Here is a 21,940-nt window from a genome sequence, read left to right as displayed (position 1 = left end):
ATATTTTATGCATATTTTACAATATTTTACCTTATTCATACAAATGCATTTGTATTTTTTTTCCCATTTACATATTATTTGCAATAATAACCTATATTTTGCTTTAATCGTATTTATCATGCTATTTAGGTCAAAATAGTATTTTTATATTTTTAAAATTATAATATATAACTTTAAAGGTGTTAATTTCGGAAATAGCATTTTTCATCATTTTACAAGCCACTTTAAAAATATTATGTCAATCAATATCCATGTATTTTAAACTATGGTGAAGTTGGCGGTCACGAAGGCTAAGACTGCAATATTTGGTCGTCTATACAAGGAACTGGGGAATAAAGGCGGGGAAAAGAAGTCATTCCGGCTGGCCAAGGCGACAAAAAAGAAGGCTCGAGGTCTGGACCAAGTGAGGTGCATCATAGACGAGGATGGTAGAGTTTTGATGGGAGAGGCTCATATTAAGCAGAGATGGCAGACATACTTTCATAAACTTCAGAATAAAGAGGGGGACCGGGATATTGTGGTAGGTGAATTGGGGCATTTTGAGGGTTACCGAGACTTTGGGTACTGTAGGCGCATTAAGGTTGAGGAGGTTGTGGGGGCTATGTGTAAGATGAGTAGGGGCAGAGCAACCGGGCCAGATGAAATTTTGGTAGAATTCTAGAGGTATGTGGGTAGAGTAGGCTTGGAGTGGCTGACCGGGCTGTTTAATATTATTTTCACGGCAAAGAGGATGTCAGATGAGTGGAGGTAGAGTACGGTGGTACAGTTTTACAAGAACAAAGGTGATATCCAGAGTTGCAACAACTATAGGGGTATCAAGTTACTAAGTCATACTATGAAAATGTGGGAAAGGGTGGTGAGGGTGAGGAGGACGATATCTATATCTGAAAACCAGTTCGAGTTCATGTCGGGTTGTTCGACTACGAAAATGATCCACCTTATTAGGAGGTTGGTGGAACAGTACAGGGATATGAAGATCTGTACATGGTGTTTATTGACTTGGAGAAAGCATATGACAAGGTCCCTAGGGAGGTTCTTCGGAGATGCCTGAAGGCAAAAGGTGTGTCGGTTGCCTACATTATGGTGAGTAAGGACATGTATGATGGAGCTAAGACTCGAGCTAGGACCATGGGAGGCGACTCGGAGCACTTCTCGATTGTTATGGATTTACACCAAGGATCTGTGCTTAGCCAGTTCTTATTAGCTCTGGTGATGGACGCATTGACATGACATATTCAAGGGGAGGTTCTATGGTGTATGTTGTTAGCTGATGATATAGTTCTGATTGATGAGATGCAAGGCGGTGTTAACGATAGGCTAGAGGTTTGGAGACTGGCCCTTGAGTCAAAGGGTTTTAAGTTGAGAAGGACTAAGACAGAATACTTGGAGTGCTAGTTCAGCGTTGAGTCGAGAGAAGCAGGCTTGGATGTGAGGCTTAGATCATAGGTCATCCCTGGGAGAGGTAGTTTCAAGTACCTTAGTCGGTTATCTATGGGGATGGGGGAGATCGACGAGGATGTCAGACACTGATATGGATTGGATGGATGAAATAGAGGTTAGCATACGGAATTTTGCATGACAAGAAAGTGCCACCGATACTCAAAGGTAAGTTTTATAGAGAGGTGGTCAGACCAACCATGTTGTATGGGGCAGAGTGTTGGCCAGTTAAGAACTCACATATCCAGAAGATGAAATTAGTAGAGACGGGGATGTTGACGTGGATGTGCAGACATATTAGGATGGATAAGATTAGTAATAAAGATATTCGGGAGAAGGTGGTTATGGCCCCTGTGGATGACAAGATGTAAGAAGCAGGCTTAGATGGTTCGGGCACCTGCAAAGGAGAAGCCCAGATGCCTCGGTCAGGAGGTGTGAGCGGTTGGCCTTGTCGGGTTTGAGAAGAGGGAGAAGGAGGCCTAAGAAGTATTGGGGAGAAGTGATCAGGCGGGACATGGCATGACTTCAAATTTTCGAGGACATGGCCCTTGATAGGAAGGTATGGAGGTTGAGCATTAAGGTGGTAGGTTAGGAGGTAGCTGATAAGGTTTATTCGGGTGGGAGGCTGGTCTGATAGGGTTTTGTCCTAGACTGCTAGCAATTATTGTTGTGTGCAGACTATTCTTTCGTTTTTCATAGTATCGGGCCTTATTAACAGGTTTTTTAAAAATATTTTTCATCTATTTTCTGGTTCTTATGTTGTTTCTATTACTCATATTGTTCTATTAATGGTACTGACATATTGTCTCTCTTATCTCTTTTTGTTTTCTTGAGCCGAGGGCTTTTTGGAAACATCGTCTCAAGTCTCCATGGTAGGGTAAGGTCTGCGTATACTCTGCCCTCCTCAGACCCCACTTGTGGGAACTCACTAGGATGTTGTTGTAAGCTAATTTTTTGGACTAAAATAGGACCAAGGGGCACTTAGCCCATCATCCTGAACCCAACACCAACAACTTAATACCCTTTTATGCATCTATGACCTGTTACCCACTGGCTTCACCCTTAAAATCTCAGTCGTTGATCTTTTAAGATCAACATCCCACAATAGACCCCTTCTTCTCTTTATATCCACTTACCCAAAACCCTATCCCCATTTCCTATTCTAGCATCCCCTAAATCCTCTCGTCTGTAAACCCTAAACCTAGCCGACTGTGACGACCCGGCTAGTCGTCTCATGTGTTACCGCTCCGTTTCCCCCATTTCTACTTTGTTATGCCTTGTTATCCGTGTTATGTGATATCGGGTTGGTCGGATTGAATCCAGAATGATTTTGGTAAGGTTTGAGACACTTAGAATCTTTTAAGGAAGCTTAAGTTGGAAGAGTCAACCGAACGTTGACTTACATGTTAGAAGGCTCGGATGTGAGTTTCGATGGTTCGGTTAGCTTTGCGAGGTGATTTGGGACTTAGGAGCACGATCAGAATGAGTTTTGGAGGTTCGGAGTAGATTTAGGCTTGAATTGGTGAAGTTGATATTTTGGCGATTTCCGGTTGGTAGGCGAGATTTTGATATAGGGGTTGTAATGGAATTTCGAGAGTTGCAGTAGCTCCGTTGTGTTATTTAGGATGTGTGTGCAAAATTTCAGGTCATTCGGACATGGTTTGGTTGGGTTTTTGATCAAAAGTGGAATTCGGAAGATTTTAGAATGTTTGGATTGAATCAGATATGTTTTAGTTGATTTGATGTTGTTTGAGGTGTTTTGAAGATTGGCACAAGTTTAAATAAGGTATTAGGATATGTTGGTTCCTTTGGTTGAGGTCCCGGGGGCCTCAGGTGAGTTTCGGGTGTCCAATTGAACCATTTCATAAAGTTGGAGTTGCAGAAATTGCAGGTTCAACTGTTGTAGGTTTTTACTCTTTGCATTCGCGAGTGGACCATCGCGTTCACAAAGAGTTGGTGGTGGACTGTAGAATTTTAGCCTTCGCGTTCGCGAGGGAGGCTCCGCGTTCGCGAAGGGCTGGATGCTCGTGCATCGCGTTCGCGAGAAGGGAGTTGCGTCCGCTTAGAGTCTTTTGGTCAGCTGGGTCTGAGGTCGAGTTTGTTCATCGCGTTCGCGAGAGAGGGTGTGCGTTCGCGAAGGGTAAGTTTGAAGAACCATCACGTTCGTGAGGGTCTTGTCACATTCGCATAAGAGGATTTTGGTCAAAGTTATTTTTTGTGCTTCACGAACGCAAGGCATTGAATGCATTCGCGAAAAAGGAAATTAGGCCTGGGCAGAAGGTTTCAAGTGTCGTCTTGTCTGTGAAGGTTGGGTTTATTTCTTCCATTGTTGGTCGTTTTTGGAGCTTTTAAAGGGTATTGAAGAGGGATTCAAGGGGAATTCACATAACTCGATTATTATGTGAATTCCACCTAGAAAATCATAGAAATTAAGCCAAAACTTGAAGAATTAGGGCTTGGAAATTTAGACTTTTAATTGAGGATTTGAAGGATCGTTTGAGGTCGGATTTCAGAAATTTTGATATGTATAAACTCGTGGGGAGATAAGGAATCTATTGATGTAAAAATTTTCGAATTTCAAGATGTGGGCCCAGGGGTCAGGTTTTGGTAATATTGGGATTTTGTGTATATTATTGATTGTTTTCGCTTGGGCTTCATTCCCTTAGCATATTTTGACGTCCTCATTCTGATTTTGGATAGATTCGACGCGCGTGGAGGTCGATTCGAGGGGCAAAGACATCGTGAGTTAGAGATTTGACTGGTTCGAGATGAGTAATGATTGTAAAGGATGTTCTGAGGGTTTGAAACCCCGAATTTACATATCGTAGTGCTATATTGAGGTGAGGCACACACTTAATGACGAGCGTGGGGTCGTGCACTTTGGGGGACTGGGGCTTAGTCCGTCCTGATTGATGATTTTACCGTGTATTTGACTGAAATCTAATTGCTATCATCATGATTTGGGCTAAATACCATATTTGGGCCTTGTGCCAACTATTTGAACCCTTTGGGGATTTTTACTGGTATTTCCTCATTGTTTTGACTTTATACTTGAACTCAGTCATGTTATATTTCACTATTTTTCATACTCAGCGAGGTTTACTCTGTTTTAACACTTATATGATCTATTAAATGATATTTTGGGCTGAGAAACATGTTTACTACTGCCCGAGTGGCTTGTGAGGATTTTTGACTGAGTAAGGCCAAGGCCCTATGTTGTGAGGAAACATATGATACTGATTATGAGGCCGAGGGCCTAAGATATGTACGCCACGAGGTGGCTTGATTGATATGAGGCCGAGAGCCTAGTGATAATGCCACTAGATGTCTTCATATTGTGCTTGGGTTGTAAGGGATCCCTTCAGGAGTCTACACACCCCTAGTGAGTGCGAGTACCCATTGTGATGTGAGATTGAGCCCGAGGGACTGGTATTATTCGGAGATGTTACCCAAGGGGCGGTTTTGTTGATACAGTGCCTGAGGGGCGAAACGTTACGTGTTTATGTTTCCTTAATTTCCTGTCAATTATATGTTTACTTGTTGAAAAAAGATTTTACTTATCTTTCTAACTGGTTTACTGTTTTTAAATGGTTTTACTGCTTTATTATAGAAGATCTTGTGCCATACATGTTTTCTTGCTTTCAGTCTTTATTTACATTTGTTACTCACTGAGTTGGAGTACTCACTTTATTCCCTGCACCTTGTATGCAGATTCAAGCGTAGCTGGTCCCACTCCCAAGTGCTGATCATTCCAGCTTCAGGCGGATTCGAGGAGTCTTTAGGTAGCTTTTGGCGTTCGCAGCCCGGAGCTCCTCCCTATCTCTTTTCCTTTATGTCCTTAGCTTAGTACTAAACTCTGTAGTTACTTTTGGGTATTCAGTGTTGTTAGATGCTCGTGACTTGTGACACCCCGGTTAGGGCTGTGTTGGGTTGTACTTCTGCATTTTATTGATATTACCTACTACTTAGTATTATTAAATCATGTTTTAGATTATTTTCTTGTTGTTTAACTATTTAACGTCAAATTGGGAATAGTTGGCTGGCCTTGTCTTCACGAGAAGCGCCATCACGATCGGGTCCGGGTTTAAGGTCGGGACAAGTTGGTATCAGAGCCTAGGTTACATAGGTCTCACGAGTCATGAGCAGGTTTAGTAGAGTCTCGCGGATCGGTACGGAGATGTCTGTATTTATCCTCGAGAGGCTGCAGAACCTTTAGGAAAAACTTCACATTCTTGAAATTCTTGTCGTGCGAATTTGTTGATCCGAGTACTAATCTTCTGTTATTCTATTGTCTCACAGATGGTGAGCACACGCGCTACCAGACTGGATGGGCGACCACCAGTGCCACCAGCTGTGGTCACCAGAGGCCGAGGACACAGCCATGGTTGTGGAAGGGGTAGAATAGCTAGGGCAGCACCTGCAGATCCATCAGCTGCCCCAGTTCAGGACCAGGTCCCAGCTATGGACGCTCCAGCAGCACCCGCTTAGACACCAGCTATGCTCATTATAATTCCAGGTCTTTAGGAGGCCTTGGCTCAGATCTTATCAGTTTGCACTGGCCTAGCTCAAGCGGTTTCAGCCACAGCTACTTCTCAGGTTGGGGGGGGGGCAATCAGAACCCCGCCGCTCGCACACCTGAGCAGGTCGTGCAGGGACTTTAGACACCGGGGGCACATCTAGCCTAGCCGGTTGCAGCTGCTCAAGACTATGTAGTTCCTGCCATGTCGTAGGATGAGCAGCGTAGCTTGGAGAGATTTGGTAGACTTTAGCCTCCGACCTTCAGTGGAATAGAGGGCGAGGATACCTAGGGCTTTTTGGACATGTGTCAGAGGATGCTTCGTACAACAGGTATTCTGGAGACCAGCGGGGTTTCTTTCACCACATATCAGTTTTCAGGAGTTGTTTTCACTTGGTGGGAGGATTTTGAGAGGCGTAGGCATGTTGGTGCAACACCCCTTTCTTGGCAGCAGTTCTCCATTCTCTTTTTGGAGAAGTATGCGCCGCAGTCTCACAGAGAGGAGATGCGTAGGCAGTTTGAGTGGTTGTGTCAGGGGGAGATGACCGTTTATAGTATGAGTTGAGGTTTTCTAAGTTGGCTCGTCATGCCATCTGGTTGGTTCCGACAAATAGAGAGAGGATTAGGAGGTTTGTCGATGGTCTTACTTATCAGCTCCGTATCCTCATGACTAGGGAGAGGGTGACTGGTTCTACGTTCGAGGAGGTTGTGGATATCACCCATGAGATTGAGTCTGTTAGGTTCCAGGAGCGAGAGGAGAGGGAGGCCAAGAGGCCTCGAGGATCTGGTAGTTATAGTGGTACCCCTCCGAGGGGTCAGTTTCAGCACAGCAGAGGTCGTCCATTCAAGCATGCTTAGCCAACTCACCTAGGTTATCGTGTGGCTATATCGGGTCATGGTACTCACAGTTCTTATCAGGGCCAGTCATCACTTAGTGCCCTTCCAACTCAGAATTCGTCTCGTGCTCCATCAGTTCAGGGCTCTTCTATGCCGAGTGCATCTGCTAGTCACTCTGGTGCGAGGGGTTCCCTTTAGTCCCCTTCTCCAGCACCTAGGAGTTGTTATGAGTGTGGAGAGATGGGTCACATGCGTAGGAAGTGCCCTTGTCATTTTGCTAGTTCATCTCAGTAGAGGGGTCAGTCATCGGCTTCAGCGCCAATTGCTGTATCACCACCTGCCCAGTCAGCTAGGGGTGGGAGTCAGTCAACTATAGGTCCTCCCAGAGGGTTAGGTCGATCAGGAGGTGGTCAGGCCCATTTTTACGGACTATCAGGCAGATCCGATGTTATTGCTTCAGATGCTGTATTACAGGTATTGTTTAAGTCTGCCACAGAGATGCCTCTGTATTATTTGATCCTGGTTCCACCTTTTCTTATGTGTTATCATACTTTGCTCGTTATTTGGGTACGCCCCATGAGTTTCTTGCTGCACCTATTCATGTATCTACCCCGATGGGCAATACTGTTGTTGTAGACCATGTGTATCGGTTGTGTGTGGTGACTATTGGGGATTTGGAGACCCGTGTGGATCTTCTATTAATGTGTATGGTGGATTTCGATATCATTTTGGGCATGGATTGGCTATCTTCATGTCGTGCTATTCTAGATTGTCATGCTAAGACAGTCACATTGGCTATACCGGGTGTGCCACAGATTGAGTGCCGAGATGTGACTAATTATGTTCCCAGTAGAGTGATCTCATTCTTGAAAGCCCAGTGTATGGTTGGGAAGGGTTGTCTTTTGTATCTAGCCTTTGTGAGGGATGTCGGTGCTGACACTCTAGTATTGATTCTGTTCTAGTTGTGAGGGATTTTGCTGATGTGTTTCCTGCAGACCTGTCGGGCATGCCACTAGACAGGGATATTGATTTTGGTATTGACCTGGTGTCGGGCACTCAGCCCATTTCTATTCCGCCATATCGTATGGAACTAGCGGATTTGAAGGAGTTGAAGGAGCAGCTTCAGGAACTCCTTGATAAGGGGTTCATTCGGCCTAGTGTGTCACCTTGGGGCACGCCGGTTCTATTTGTGGAAAAGAAGGATGGTACTATGAGAATGTGCATTAATTATACGCAATTGAACAAAGTAACAATTAAGAACAAATATCCTTTGCCTCGAATTGATGATTTATTCGACCAGCTTCAAGGAGCGAGAGTGTTCTCCAAGATTGATATCCGTTCAGGTTATCACCAGTTGAAGATCAGGGACTCAGATATTCTTAAGACAACCTTCAGGACCCGATATGGTCATTATAAGTTCTTGGTGATGTCTTTTGGGCTGACCAATGCCCTAGCAGTGTTCATGCATTTGATGAACAATGTGTTTCGGCCTTATCTTGACTCGTTTGTCAGTCTTTATTAATGATATTCTGGTATATTTGCGTAGTCAGGAGGAGCACGCGGAGTATTTGAGAGTTGTGTTGCAAAGGTTGAGGGAGGAGAAGCTTTATGAAAAATTCTCCAAGTGTGAGTTTTGGCTCAGTTCAGTGGCTTTCTTGGGGCACGTGGTGTCCAACGAGGGCATTCAGGTTGATTCGAAGAAGATAGAGATGGTACAGAGTTGGCCTAAACCGTCCTCAGCCACAGAGATTCGCAGCTTTCTTGGTTTGGCAGGCTATTATCGCCGGTTTGTTTAGGGATTCTCATCTATTGCATCGCCCTTGACCAAGTTGACTCAGAAGGGCACTTCATTTGTATGGTCGGACGAGTGTGAGGAGAGCTTTCAGAAGCTCAAGACAGCTTTGACCACAGCTCCAGTGTTGGTTTTGCCATCAACTTCAGGTTCATATACCGTGTATTATGAGCTTTGAGATTTGGGATTGGTTATGTGTTAATACAGGAGGGTAGAGTTATTGCTTATGCTTCTCGTCAGTTGAAACCCCATGAGAAGAACTACCCCGTTCATGATTTGGAGTTGGCTGCCATAGTTTACGCGTTGAAGATTTGGAGGCATTACTTGTATGGTGTATCTTGTGAGGTGTTCACTGGTCATCGCAGTATTCAACATTTGTTCAAGGAAAAAGGATCTTAATTTGAGGCAGCGAAGATGGTTAGAGTTTCTTAAGGATTATGATATCACTATATTGTGCTATCCGGGAAAGGCCAACATAGTGGCTGATGCTTTGAGCCAAAAGACAGTGAGTATGGGGAGTTTGGCATATATTCCAGTTGGGGAGAGACCTCTTGCCGTTGATGTTCAGACCTTGGCCAATTGGTTCGTGAGATTAGATGTTTCGGAGCCCAGTCGGGTATTGGCTTGTATGGTTTCTCGGTCTTCCTTATAAGATAGCATCAAAGAGCACTAGTATGATGATTCGCATTTGCTTGTCCTTAAGGACAGAGTTTAGCATGATGATGCCAGAGATGTGACCATTGTTGATGATGGGGTGCTGAGGATACAGGGTCGGATTTGTGTGCCCAATGTGGATGGGCTTCAAGAGTTGATTTTGGATAAGGCCCAGAGCTCGTGGTATTCCATTCATCCGAGTGCCGCGAAGATGTATCAGGATTTGAGGAAGCACTATTGGTGGAGGAGAATGAAGAAAGACATTGTGGGATTTGTAGCTCGGTGTCTCAATTGTCAGTAGGTGAAATATGAGCATCAGAGACCAGGTGGCTTGCTTCAGCAGATGGATATTCCCTAGTGGAAGTGGGAGCGGATCACTATGGACTTTGTTGTTGGACTTCTATGGACTTTGAGGAAGTTTGATGCTATTTGGGTGATTGTGGATCGGCTGACCAAGTCCGCGCATTTCATTCCTGTGTGTACTATATCCGGGAGATTGTTCGTTTGCATGGTGTCTCAGTTTCCATCATTTTAGATAGGGGCACTTAGCTTACATCGCAGTTTTGGAGGTCTATGCAGCGAGAGTTGGGTACTCAAGTTGAGTAGAGCACAGCTTTTCACCCTCAGATGGACGGACAGTCCGAACGCACTATTCAGATATTCGAGGACATGTTGCGTGCTTATGTCATTGATTTCGGAGGGTCATGGGATAAGTTTCTACCGCTTGCATAGTTTGCTTATAATAACAACTACCAGTCGATTATTCAGATGGCTCTATATGAGGCTTTGTATGGGAGGTGGTATAGATCTCCAGTTGGTTGGTTCGAGTCCGATGAGGCTAGGCTATTGGGGACAGATTTGGTGCAGGATGCTTTGGAGAAGGTGAAGGTGATTCAGGAGAGGCCTCGTACAGCGCAGTTGAGGCAAAAGACTTATGCTGACAGGAAGGTTCAAGATGTGTCCTACATGGTTGGTGAGAAGGTTCTGTTAAAGGTTTCGCCCATGAAGGGTGTTATGAGATTTGGGAAGAAAGGGAAATTGAGTCCTCGGTTCATTGGACCTTTTGAGGTGCTTCGGAGGATTGGGGAGGTGGCTTGTCGAGTGTGCATCCTGTATTTCATGTTTCTATGCTCCGAAAGTATATTGGAGATCTGTCTCATGTTTTGGATTTCAGCATGGTTCAGTTGGATGATGATTTGACTTATGATGTGGAGCCAGTAGCTATTTTGGGTCATCAGGTTAGAAAGTTGAGGTCGAAGGATATAGCTTTAGTGAAAGTGCAATGGAGAGGTCGGCCCGTTGAGGAGGCTACTTGGGAGAACAAGCGGGAGATGCAGAGCAGATATCCTCACCTGTTTGAGGCATCAGGTATGTTTCTTGACTCGTTCGCGGATGAACGTTTGTTTAAGTTGGGGAGGATGTGATGACCCGGCCAGTCATCTCATGTGTTACCGCTCCGTTTCCCCTATTTTTGCTTTGTTATGCCTTGTTATCCGTGTTATGTGATATCGGTTTGGTCGGATCGAATCCGGAATAATTTTGGTAAGGTTTGAGACACTTAGTGTCTTTTAAGAAAGCTTAAGTTGGAAAAGTCAACTAGACGTTGACTTATGTGTTAGAAGGCTCGGATGTGAGTTTCGATGGTTCGGTTAGCTTGGGAGGAGATTTGTGACTTAGGAGCACGATCGGAATGAGTTTTGGAGGTTCAGAGTAGATTTAGGCTTGAATTGGCGAAGTTGATATTTTGGCGATTTTTGCAGTAGCTCCATTGCATCATTTGGGATGTGTGTGCAAAATTTCAGGTCATTCATATGTGGTTTGGTTGGATTTTTGATCAAAAGCGGAATTCGGAAGATTTTAGAAACTTTGGCTTGAATCCGATATATTTTGGTTGATTTGATGTTGTTTAAGGTGTTTTGAAGATTGGCACAAGTTTGAATAAGGTACTAGGATATGTTGGTGCCTTTGGTTGAGGTCTCGGGGGCCTCGGGTGAGTTTCGTGTGGCCAATTGGACCATTTCATGAAGTTGGAGTTGCAGAAATTGCAGGTTCAGCTGTTGCAGGTTTTTACTATTTGTGTTCGCGAGTGGACCATCGCGTTCACGAAGTGTCGGTGGTGGTCGGTGGAATTTTAGCCTTCGCATTCACGAGGGAGGCTCCGCATTTGCGAAGGGCTGGATGCCCGTGCATCACGTTCGCGAGAAGGGAGTCGCGTCCGCTTAGAGTCTTTTGGTCAGCTGGGTCTGAGGTCGAGTTTGTTCATAGTGTTCGCGAGAGAGGGTCTGCGTTCGCGAAGGGTAAGTTTGAGGAACCATCGCGTTCGTGAGGGTCTTGTCGCGTTATTTTTTGTGTTTCACGAACGCGAGGCGTTGACCGCGTTCGCGGAGAAGGAAATTAGGCCTGGGCAGAAGGTTTAAAGGGTCGTCTTGTCCGCGAAGGTTGGGTTTATTTCTTCCATTATTGGTCATTTTTGGAGCTTTTTGAAGGGGATTGAAGAGGGATTCAAGGGGAATCACTTGGAGGTAAGATTCTTGGACTTAAAACTCTATTATTATGTGAATTCCACTTAGAAAATCATGGAAATTAAGCCAAAAATTGAAGAATTAGGGCTTGAAAATTTAGACTTTTGATTGAGGATTTGAAGGACTATTTGAGGTCGGATTTTAGAACTTTTGATATGTATGAACTCGTGGAAAGATTACGACTCTATTGATATAAAAAAATTTGAATTTTGAGACGTGGGCCTGGGGGTCAGGTTTTGGTAATTTCGGGATTTGGGTCTATTATTGATTGTTTTTGCTTGGGATTTGTTCCCCTAGCATATTTTGACATCCTCATTCTGATTTTGGATAGATTCGACGTGCGTGGAGGCCGATTCGATGGGCAAAGGCATCGTGAGTTAGAGATTTGACAAGTTCGAGGTGAGTAATGATTTTAATGATGTTCTTAGGGTTTGAAACCCCGAATTTGCACATCCTAGTGCTATATTGAGGTGAGGCACACGCTTGATGACGAGCATGGGGTCGTGCACTATTGGGGACTGGGGCTTAGTCCGTCCCGATTGATGATTTTACCAGGTATTTGACTGAAATCTATTTTGCTATCATCATGATTTGGGTTGAATGCCATATTTGGGCATTGAGCCAACTATTTGAATCCTTCGGGGATTTTTACTGGTATTTCCTCACTGTTTTGACTTTATACTTGAACTCAGTCATGTTATATTTCACTGTTTTTTGTACTCAGCCAGGCTTATTCTGTTTTAACACTTGTATGATCTTTAAATGATATTTTAGGCTGAGAAACATGTTTTACTATTGCCCGAGTGGCTTGTGAGGATTTTTAACTGAGTAAGGCCGAGGGCCTATGTTGTGAGGAAACATTTGATATTGATTATGAGGCCGAGGGACTGAGATATGTACGCCTCAAGGTGTCTTGATTGATATGAGGCCGAGAGCCTAGTGATGATGCCACGAGATGGCTTGATATTGTGCTTGGGCCGTAAGGGGCCCCTCTAGGAGTCTACACACCCCCAGTGAGCGTGGGTACCCATTGTGATCTAAAATTGAGCCTGAGGGGCTGGTATTGTTCTGAGATATTGCACGAGGGGTGGTTTTGTTGATATAGTGCCCGAGGGGCGAACCTTTAAGTGCTTATTTTTCCTTAATTGCCTGTCAATTATATGTTTACTTGTTGAAAAAGGATTTTACATATCTTTCTAACTGGTTTACTATTTTTAAATGGTTTTACTACATCATTATAGAATGTCTTGTGCCTTACGTGTTTTCTTTCTTTTAGTCTTTATTTACATTTGTTACTCACTGAGTTGGAGTACTCACCTTACTCCCTGCACCCTGTGTGCAGATTCAGGCGTCGCTGGTCCCGCTCCCAAGTGCTGATCATTCCAGGTTTAGGCGAATTCGAGGAGTTTTTAGGTAGCTATTGGCGTTCGTAGCCCAGAGCTCCTCCCTATCTCTTTTCCTTTATGTCCTTAGCTCAGTATTAAAATCTGTAGTTACTTTTGGGTATTCAATGTTGTTAGATGCTCGTGACTTGTGACACCCCGGTTAGGACTGTGGTGGGTTGTACTTCCGCATTTTATTGATATTACCTGCCACTTAGTATTATTAAATCATGTTTTAGACTATTTTTTTGTTGTTTAACTGTGTAACGTCGAATTGGGAATAGTTGGCTGGCCTTGTCTTCACGAGAGGTACTATCACGACCGGATCCGGGTTTAGGGTCGTGACACCGACATGGTATCTTCCCCTTCCTTTCCTGTATTGGAGTCGATCTGTGGTTCTCCTATGGCACTATTACTTTTCTTGGCTCCTTACTTATGTGGTACTTACCCATTTATGGCAAGCCATTGTACGAAGAGCTAATGATACTTGCTTGAACAAGGGCAGTATCGAATGTTATGATTCTACGTGGTTTTGGATCTTTTATTCTACATGGAATCATGGCTTGATACATTGAGGAGTAAATCCATACTCCTCTAGTAGCCTGGATTATTGATTGATCTTTTGTATATATTTTGCCCTAATCCAATTCAAAATTGGTTTGCATGTGATTCTTTCCTTTGTTCCGTGATTTAATTGGTATTTTCCCTTTTTTATATGTGTGAATCAAATACTATATAAATCCCTCCCCAATTTCCCGTTTGGATAGATTTTTCTCCTAACTCGCACTTGTTTTATTTTTTGCTGGTTCTTTGAAAACTAATGTGTTCAATTTTGTTCATGACTGGCTGAAAGCCAAGGCCACCATGGTATTACTCAATAACTTCCTCTGGCACAAGAACTGCACGGAGCCCATTAAACTTTTGTGAACTCTGAAATGCCAGAGTCCCCGGGGGTTATCACTACTTTTCTTCACTCGCATTTGTCGCTAAATCGCTTCTGGAATTGTGTTTTCTCATTTTTGCCCATTTCTCTTTGCAACTAGTTAGTACCCTTAGTTCTACAATTCAAATCTCTACTTATTAGTGCAAACATGTTGTAGACTACTCCCTTCATTCATTCAATCATGCCTAATGCACTCTCTATGCCATTGCTATGTGAAAAATCTTTAGAAGACATGACTTAGGGTCTTGGTCCTCTAAAATTTGTGAATTGCAGTACTATGTCAAATTATGTGCTAATCTAATTTTGTTGTGATTTTGTTATTGGTATGATATTCTGGGAATCCTTGTTCGATACTTTTTCATTTAGGCTCAATCACCTCTAATGCGAGCTCTAGCACATATAGCTATATTAATTCATATGTATGCGATAATAAGCCTGTAGTACCCCTATGTTCTCCTTAAGACTTAGATGAATACATTCTATTTGACCAGCTAAATGTTGTACTTAGGAATCATGTGCATAGGTTGTTTTTTCCTTGAACTTTCATGCTATGAATCCCTGGTTTGCTTGTGATGTTTTAAGCCTGGCCACCGTAGAAAACCTGTATTTAAGATGCAGTCACTCTAAGCTGAATCCATCAGGGGTGTTTATGTTGTAATTATGTGTGTCTTTTAGATGTTATGCGTATAGCCTATGTCTATGAGGCTTTTCATGTGATTTTGAAAGCTTTCAAACCTATTCATCTATGTCCCTTTTATTATCTCCTAAACCTCATCCCAGAAAATTTCTTAAGGAATCCTACTTCATGGGTAGTTTATTAACCTCAGAGATTGAATTTTGAATGTATGTGTGCTTCTTGCTTGAGTTCTAAAGTTATGTGGATAACTTGTTTGCGTAGTCTTCCACTTGCAATTTCTATCTAGTGGGGTGTTAGTTAGCCGAATTGGTTCCATTTGGTAATTTGGGCTTAGCCTACTGGGCCTGGTCTGGGCACTAAGTTTAGATGTGCTTCATCTGTCGTTATGCACCTGGAGCTTGGACTAGTTGGTTCACATGAAGCTATTAAAGGCCCAAATATGTTACTAGGTTATTTATGTACTTGTATTGGGCATGTAACTATTTATTCTTGGTCTGTAATAATTTATAAAAAAATTGAAGATGGGAAAAATAGTAAAAAGAGGGTCCCAGGTAGTTTGATTTTTGCATGATTGGGTAGATAACATGCTTGTAGGTTCAAATCATTATTCCTGCTACTTGTCAACCATGATCACTTATGTGTATTACTTATTGATAGATATCATGCCCATAGGACTTCTAATTTATCTATCCCGCATAGAAATAATATGTTTAGGATCTCAAGTAATTGGTAACTAAACACTACTAACGTGATTTACAATATCATCAAGAAAGCATGCCTATAGGACCTATTCTGTGTTCACTCGCTTGACTATTTGCTACTACACTTAGAAATCATGTATTAGGATCCCACACTTAGCATCATGCCTATAGGATTTTACTGATTAATTCTACTAATGGCCTCTCGAGCCGAACAGGTACCGAAAAGATCGAGTAACAACGAATCAGCAACCGACCCTACTATTATGAAGATGCTCAAGGACCTCACAAAGAGGATTTAATCGGGAGAAAAGATGATAAAAGCTAACGACAAAAAGGTGGAGACCTACAATTCAAGGGTCGACCAGATCCCAAGCACACCCCCGATCATGAAGGGTGTTTATTCAAAGAAATTCGTACAAAAGCCATTCCCGTCAAGAGCGGCTCTGAAGCCCATCCCGAAGAAATTCAGAATGCTCGATCTCCCAAAGTACAATGGACCTCGGACCCCAACGAGCACATCACAGCTTACACTTGTGCTGTGAAGGGAAATGAACTGAGGGACGATGAGATCGAATCCGTCCTGTTGAAGAAATTCGGGGAAACACTTTCAAAAGGGTCCATGATGTGGTACCACAACCTATCTCTGAATTCAATAGACTCGTTTTCCATGCTGGCAGATTCTTTCATAAAGGCACATGCTGAAGCCATCAAGGTGGCTACAAGGAAATCCAGCATCTTCAAAATCAAACAAAGAAAAAATGAGATGCTGCGGGAGTTCGCATCTCACTTTCAAATAGAGCGAATGGAATTACCACTAGTCTCCGATGACTGGGCAGTACATGCCTTAACCCAAGACTTGAACGAACAAAGCTCGGTGGCTTCGAAGCAGCTGAAGCAAAATTTGGTTACCCTGCTGTGACTTGGTCGGATGGCCGCAACCGATATCAGTCGAAGATTAGGGTCGAGGACGACCAACTAGGAGCCCCCTCGAGCTTGGTATATCCAAGCAGACTCCTAGCAAAGGAGCCAAAGCCAAACAAAGAAAGGTACCAATCATACACCGAAGATAGGAGAAATGCCCCAAGGTGTAACATATCCCGAAACGGTCGAAGGATAGATCGAGGTCAGAATCCTCGGGGACTCATGAGCAGAGCTAGATTTGACAGACACATAGGACCTACAAAGTCACCTCGCCTGTCAGAATACAACTTCAACGTTGACGTTTCAGACATGTATCTGCCATCGATAAAATCAGAGATACTAGGTGGCCAAGACCTATACTATCAGTCCCGTAACAGAGGAACCCCAACTTAGTGTGCAAATTTTACGGCACACACGGTCATAGGAAGAAGTAGCCCGGTTACTCAGTAAGGGGCACCTCCAAGAGTTCCTTAGTGACCAAGCCAAAAATCAGATCCGGGAAAGGGAGGCAAACATAAAGAATGAAACAGATAAGCTACAACATGTCATCCACATGATCATTGGAGGAATCGACATCCCGCAGGAACCCATTGTCAAAAGAACAAAAATATCCATCACTAGAGAAAAGCGAACTTGGGGTTACATACCCGAAGATGCTCTCACATTCAGCGACATCGAGACCCTGTCTCATTCTCATAACGATGCCTTGGTAATTTCTTTCCTTGTGAATACATTTCAAATTAAGCGTGTACTCGTGGATCCAGGTAGCTCGACCAACATTATCAGGTCGAGGGTAGTGGAGGAGCTCGAACTGCTCGGCTAGATCGTGCCCGCCTCTCGAGTCCTCAATGGATTTAACATGGCGAGCGAAACAATAAAAGGGGAAATCACCCTCCCGGTCAATGTGGCCGGCACGACCCAAAATGTCAAATTCCATGTCATCGAAGGAGATATGAGGTACAATGCCTTACTCGGAAGGCCATGGATACACTGCATGAGAGCAATACCATCAACCCTTCATCAGATGATGAAGTTTTCGACAAAAGACGGAATAAAAACCATATATAAGAAACAACATGAAGCGAGGGAGATGTTCGCGGTGCATGATGTGGCACCGACATCAACACCTCCAACATCGAAGGAGCCAAAAAAAAGCAAACAGTGAAGTAGCAATCACGAGACACATTCTCGGCCACACCCGAATAAAACAATGCAAAGGACTGTGTCACGTCCTCGAAGCAAACGTTTGAAGCATATCAAGGCTCAAAAAGCCATCACCACTAAGGTATAACCATCTCCCTTTTTATTTACATCTTACACTAACCTTTGTGCAGATGTCCGATCAGAATAGTCAAAGCGCTATCCATCTCAAAGACCTTAAGGTTTCAAAGCATGCGTTGCACTTTTTTCCTTCGATAGAGTTTTTATCCCAAGAAAGGTTTTACCGACAGGCTTTTTAACGAGGAAACATCTATATGCTACCTAAGAAGAATTTCACGAGTGTTCAAGGCCTCTCTTCAATCAACCTCGAACACTGAGGGGGCATCCCCCCGGAAGATCACCTTCTCGAAGAAGTCAAGTTGAGCCAAAAAGGGTCTCAATATGAAAATGATGTATCGGGCCAAACGGTCGACTGAACCATGTCCACATAGAATAATTGATCCCTTGATAGCAAAACATGTACACTTGTAACAAGTAATCAAAGAATATTTTCTCCTCCATCAAAACGCTTTACACTTCAAAGAAGTATGCTACTTTTACAAGAAACGACTTCAGAGCGAGAAATTTCCCGAACACTCGGGGACTGACGCCAAAAACTTGAGGCCACATGACCTCCGGGTCGGAAACTTCGAACTCGTAAGCCTCAATGAGGCAATACCAAGTTTACAAGGAACGGCTCCAGAGCCAAGAAACTTTCGATGACTCAGGGACTGTCGCCGACTGTCACCCCTATCGATTTGTCGAAAACCCGAGGCTATATGACCCTATGCGGGCAACCTCGAGCTCATGAGACCTTTATAAGGCAACACCAAATAAGACCTCAAGAAAGGCATGAACTATACTTGTACCAAGTAACCAAATCTGTAAGACCTCAAGCAAGGCGTGAACTAGACTTGTAACAAGTAACCAAATCTGTAAGACCTCAAGCAAGGCGTGAATTATACTTGTACCAAGTAACCAAATCTGTAAAACCTCAAGTAAGGCATGATAAAATTTATAAGACCTTGCAAAAAGGCATCATCCCGATCATAAAGTTAAGGCTATATATTCGAACTTTTAAGACCCTAAAAAGGCATACCCTCGATATAAACGCCGAAACTACTTCACTCGGGGACTCAAAGTCTACGTCCAAACGCAATGACTCCGGTCACAAGGCTATGGCGAAACACACGCGAGTAGGGGATGCCTGACTGTCGCTTTAAAATCACAGGCCTTTAATTACTTTGAAAAAACTTCGAAAAGAACCGGTTAGTCAGGTTAACCTCGGCATAAGCAAAAGAGCTTCAATCATATCAGCTCTAAACAATAGGCTTCGAAATAATTCAGCCATCGAGTGAAACCTCCCGATGTTCTCATTCATCACTACATAACGACTCACAATCGAGGTTCTTATCGAGCCGTCGAAGAGCCGAGCGGACACAAAACTTCAAAAAGTCTTTAGCGAGGGAAAAATAAAGCCTACATTAGAGGTCGTATCGACCCAATGCTTAAGATCCACTATTTCTAGCCTATATTAGAGGTCGTACCGACCCAATGCATAAGAGTCACTGTCGCCAGTTTAAAATTAAAGGTCGTACTAATCCAATGCATAAGGGCCATTGTCGCTAGCTTATAATTAAAGGTCGTACAGACTCTACGCGTAAGAGTCTAAGAGCCAACTTAAAATTCAAAAACTTAAGGGTCAATGAGCTCGAGTCGAAATCCGACGCGGAGACTGAGCCCGAAATAGTTAACTGAAAACGCCTAAGAGCAAATACATAATAGCCTACGAGCTAGCCCAACAAGCCTCAGGGCCGACTTACAAACCTAAGGGTTTTACCTCGAATGAAAGATGAAGCCGAAAGGTTTCCTTTATACGTATACATGAAACAATATAATGCTACATTTACAAAGTTCTCTAAGAACACTATACAAAGAATCAAAAAGAAAAAAGCCAAGTCTATTTTCCCTCTAGAACTGCGGCCCCATCGGCCTCTTCTCCATTATCTTCGGCATCGGACAAAAGGAACTTGGCATCATATTCGTCTGCCTTTGCCTGCTTTATCTCTTATGAAAGATCGAAGCCCCTACCATGGATCTCCTCGAGGGTTTCCCTCTGAGATTTGCATCGGGCATATTCGTTGCTTCTGCTCTCTCGATCAGAAGCCACTCTCAGCTCAGTTCAAGCATCAGCAACATCTTTTAAATAGACGGCCACTTTCTTGTCGGCCATAGCTCGAAACTATTTAGCTTCAGTCCGAGCGTCCACGACCTCAGCCTTCATCTCGAAAAGGTCGGACTCGAGCCTTGCAATCCTGCTCGTCTGAACCGAGCTATTTTCACGGGTGTTCCAGAGCTGTACCTCAAGGGCAGAAACCTTGGCCAAAGCATTCTTCTTGGCCACAATATGGGCATCTATCTGAGCCTTTAGCTCATTACACTCACGCTTGGCCTAGCTAACATCGCCCCGAAGGCGTTTTAGATCCACTGTCTTGCTCTACAACTGAAATATCAAAATATTAATCTCTATGGATAGAAGAAGAAGCATGAATTCCCTCGAAGCAAAGGTTACCTATTTCTCGAGGTGGCTTTCGTAGTTCAGGCTTTGATTCACCTCGTACTGAAGGTGCCTCAATTCTTTTCCCCTTTTATCACAAAGAAGCATAAAGTATTCCTCCCCATCCAGGACTTCGCCTAACCTGACTTCACAACGGAGCAGCTCGGACTTGAGCTTGTCAAAGGCTTATGAAAAAGAAGCTCAATGAGAAAACAAAAATGTAATATTAAAAGATCAACGAAGTCAACCAAAGCTCACCACCGAACAAAGCCGTTGAGCCTCCTCAAAGGTTGAGTGTGCATCTACTAACCTGGTCCCATCGGCCCCAGTTGAACCGATCTCGGTGGGGACATGGTCGCTTGAGACCTCGCTTGATTTAGATGGCCCCTGGTTTAGAACATCCCTCGAAGTACCTTCGGCGGGGGACGAGGACGACGGCTGAACACATGTATCCCTCGAAGTATCTTCGACGAGAAATGAAGACGGCGGCAAGGGAGGAACCACTTTTCCAAGGCTAGAAGCCTCAGATGCCACAGGCTTAGCAGATACATCTTCTTTGAGCCTTTGAGCAGGGCTTGCCTCGCTATAAGCACCCTCGTCCTTCGAGAACTCCTTCCGTTTGTTATTAGTCCTCGACCCAAAGCTGACGATTCTTCATCCTCCCCGAGGGGGCACGGCCTCATCTCAAAAAAATATCCAATTCCTGTGGTGACGGAGTTAGTACGCATAAAAGAAATTACCTTTCAAAGAAAGCGAGCCACACACCATGTACCGTGATGTTTTGCCTCCCATCTACCCTTGGCCAAATCTCGCAACTTACGTTCATCATAAGTTGAGCAAGCTACTAGTCTCCCAGTCCAATTCGTCAGGTCGGGAACCTCGTGTGGCATCCACGGGATTGCTGCAAAAAAGAAAAGAAAAAGAAAGCATCTTTACAGAATCTGCCTCCACTATAGACAGAAATAATAGGAACACGAGTGTAACACTTACGTGTAAAGTTCCATTTCTTAGTAAATGGAAGGAACTCTACAAGGATAATATCGACAGTCCACATTTGGACGAAACGGCTCATCCACCCTCGGTCTCCATCTTCTTCATTGCTAGCAACAAAGGGCCGAGTGGATCGACATCGTAGAGTAATCAGGCCTCGATAATTCAAGGGCTGATACAATCTAATAAGATGGCTAAGGGTGAACTCGAGCCCGACCTTATCTGCAAAATATCTTATCATCAGCACTATCCTCCCAAACGACGGGTGAACATGTGCTAGGGTAACCTGACATCTTCTACAAAATTCAAGCACAACCATATCGATAGGGCCCAATGTAAAGGGGTACGTATATACGTTCAAAAACCCCTCGACATGATCCATAACGCTCTCTTCCAGGGAAGGTACCTGCAGTACCACCTTTTCTCCCCATCCGCAATCTTTCCTAATTATCTCGAGGTGTTCCTCCCCTATTGAGGAGATAAACCTTGATGCCTGATCCCGATGGCCCTGAACGTTGGGAGGTCTCTCTAATGTAAAATCTCTCCTCGAGACAAAGCACCTCGAGGTTAGCTCACCAGGCACCGGCAGTGTACCACCGACCGAGCACGAAACAGAGGCAGAACTCTCCTCTTCTTGGTGAACGGATTTTGACGTAGCGACCATGGATATGGTAAAATAAGAAAAGGAGGATGAAGACTTGGGCGAAAGCTTTGAGTTGAAATGGTAAGAGAACTAGCACAAAGAATAAGAGCTCTATAAAAGGGATAGTTACTCAAAGTAGCGGAGTCCTCAGTTAAGAAACAAGCAAATGCATATATAGAGCAAGCAGCGACTATTCGCCTATTCTGAA

At 43.8% G+C, this 21,940-nt stretch overlaps 1 protein-coding gene across 1 annotated transcript; it reads left to right on the top strand.

Annotated features, from left to right (window-relative positions):
* The first annotated feature begins 265 nt into the window (after nucleotides 1-265).
* On the top strand, nucleotides 266-5,925 carry LOC138873643 (uncharacterized). The gene is made up of 3 exons (XM_070152119.1): nucleotides 266-649; nucleotides 967-1,209; nucleotides 5,737-5,925. Exons 1-3 carry the CDS (start codon nucleotides 266-268, stop codon nucleotides 5,923-5,925), a joined length of 816 nt encoding a protein of 271 aa, XP_070008220.1.
* The last annotated feature ends 16,015 nt before the right edge of the window (nucleotides 5,926-21,940 follow it).

This window comes from Nicotiana sylvestris, chromosome 7, assembly GCF_000393655.2.
Source record: "Nicotiana sylvestris chromosome 7, ASM39365v2, whole genome shotgun sequence".
Lineage (NCBI taxonomy): Eukaryota > Viridiplantae > Streptophyta > Magnoliopsida > Solanales > Solanaceae > Nicotiana > Nicotiana sylvestris.
This window is presented reverse-complemented; position numbering and strand designations above follow the sequence as displayed.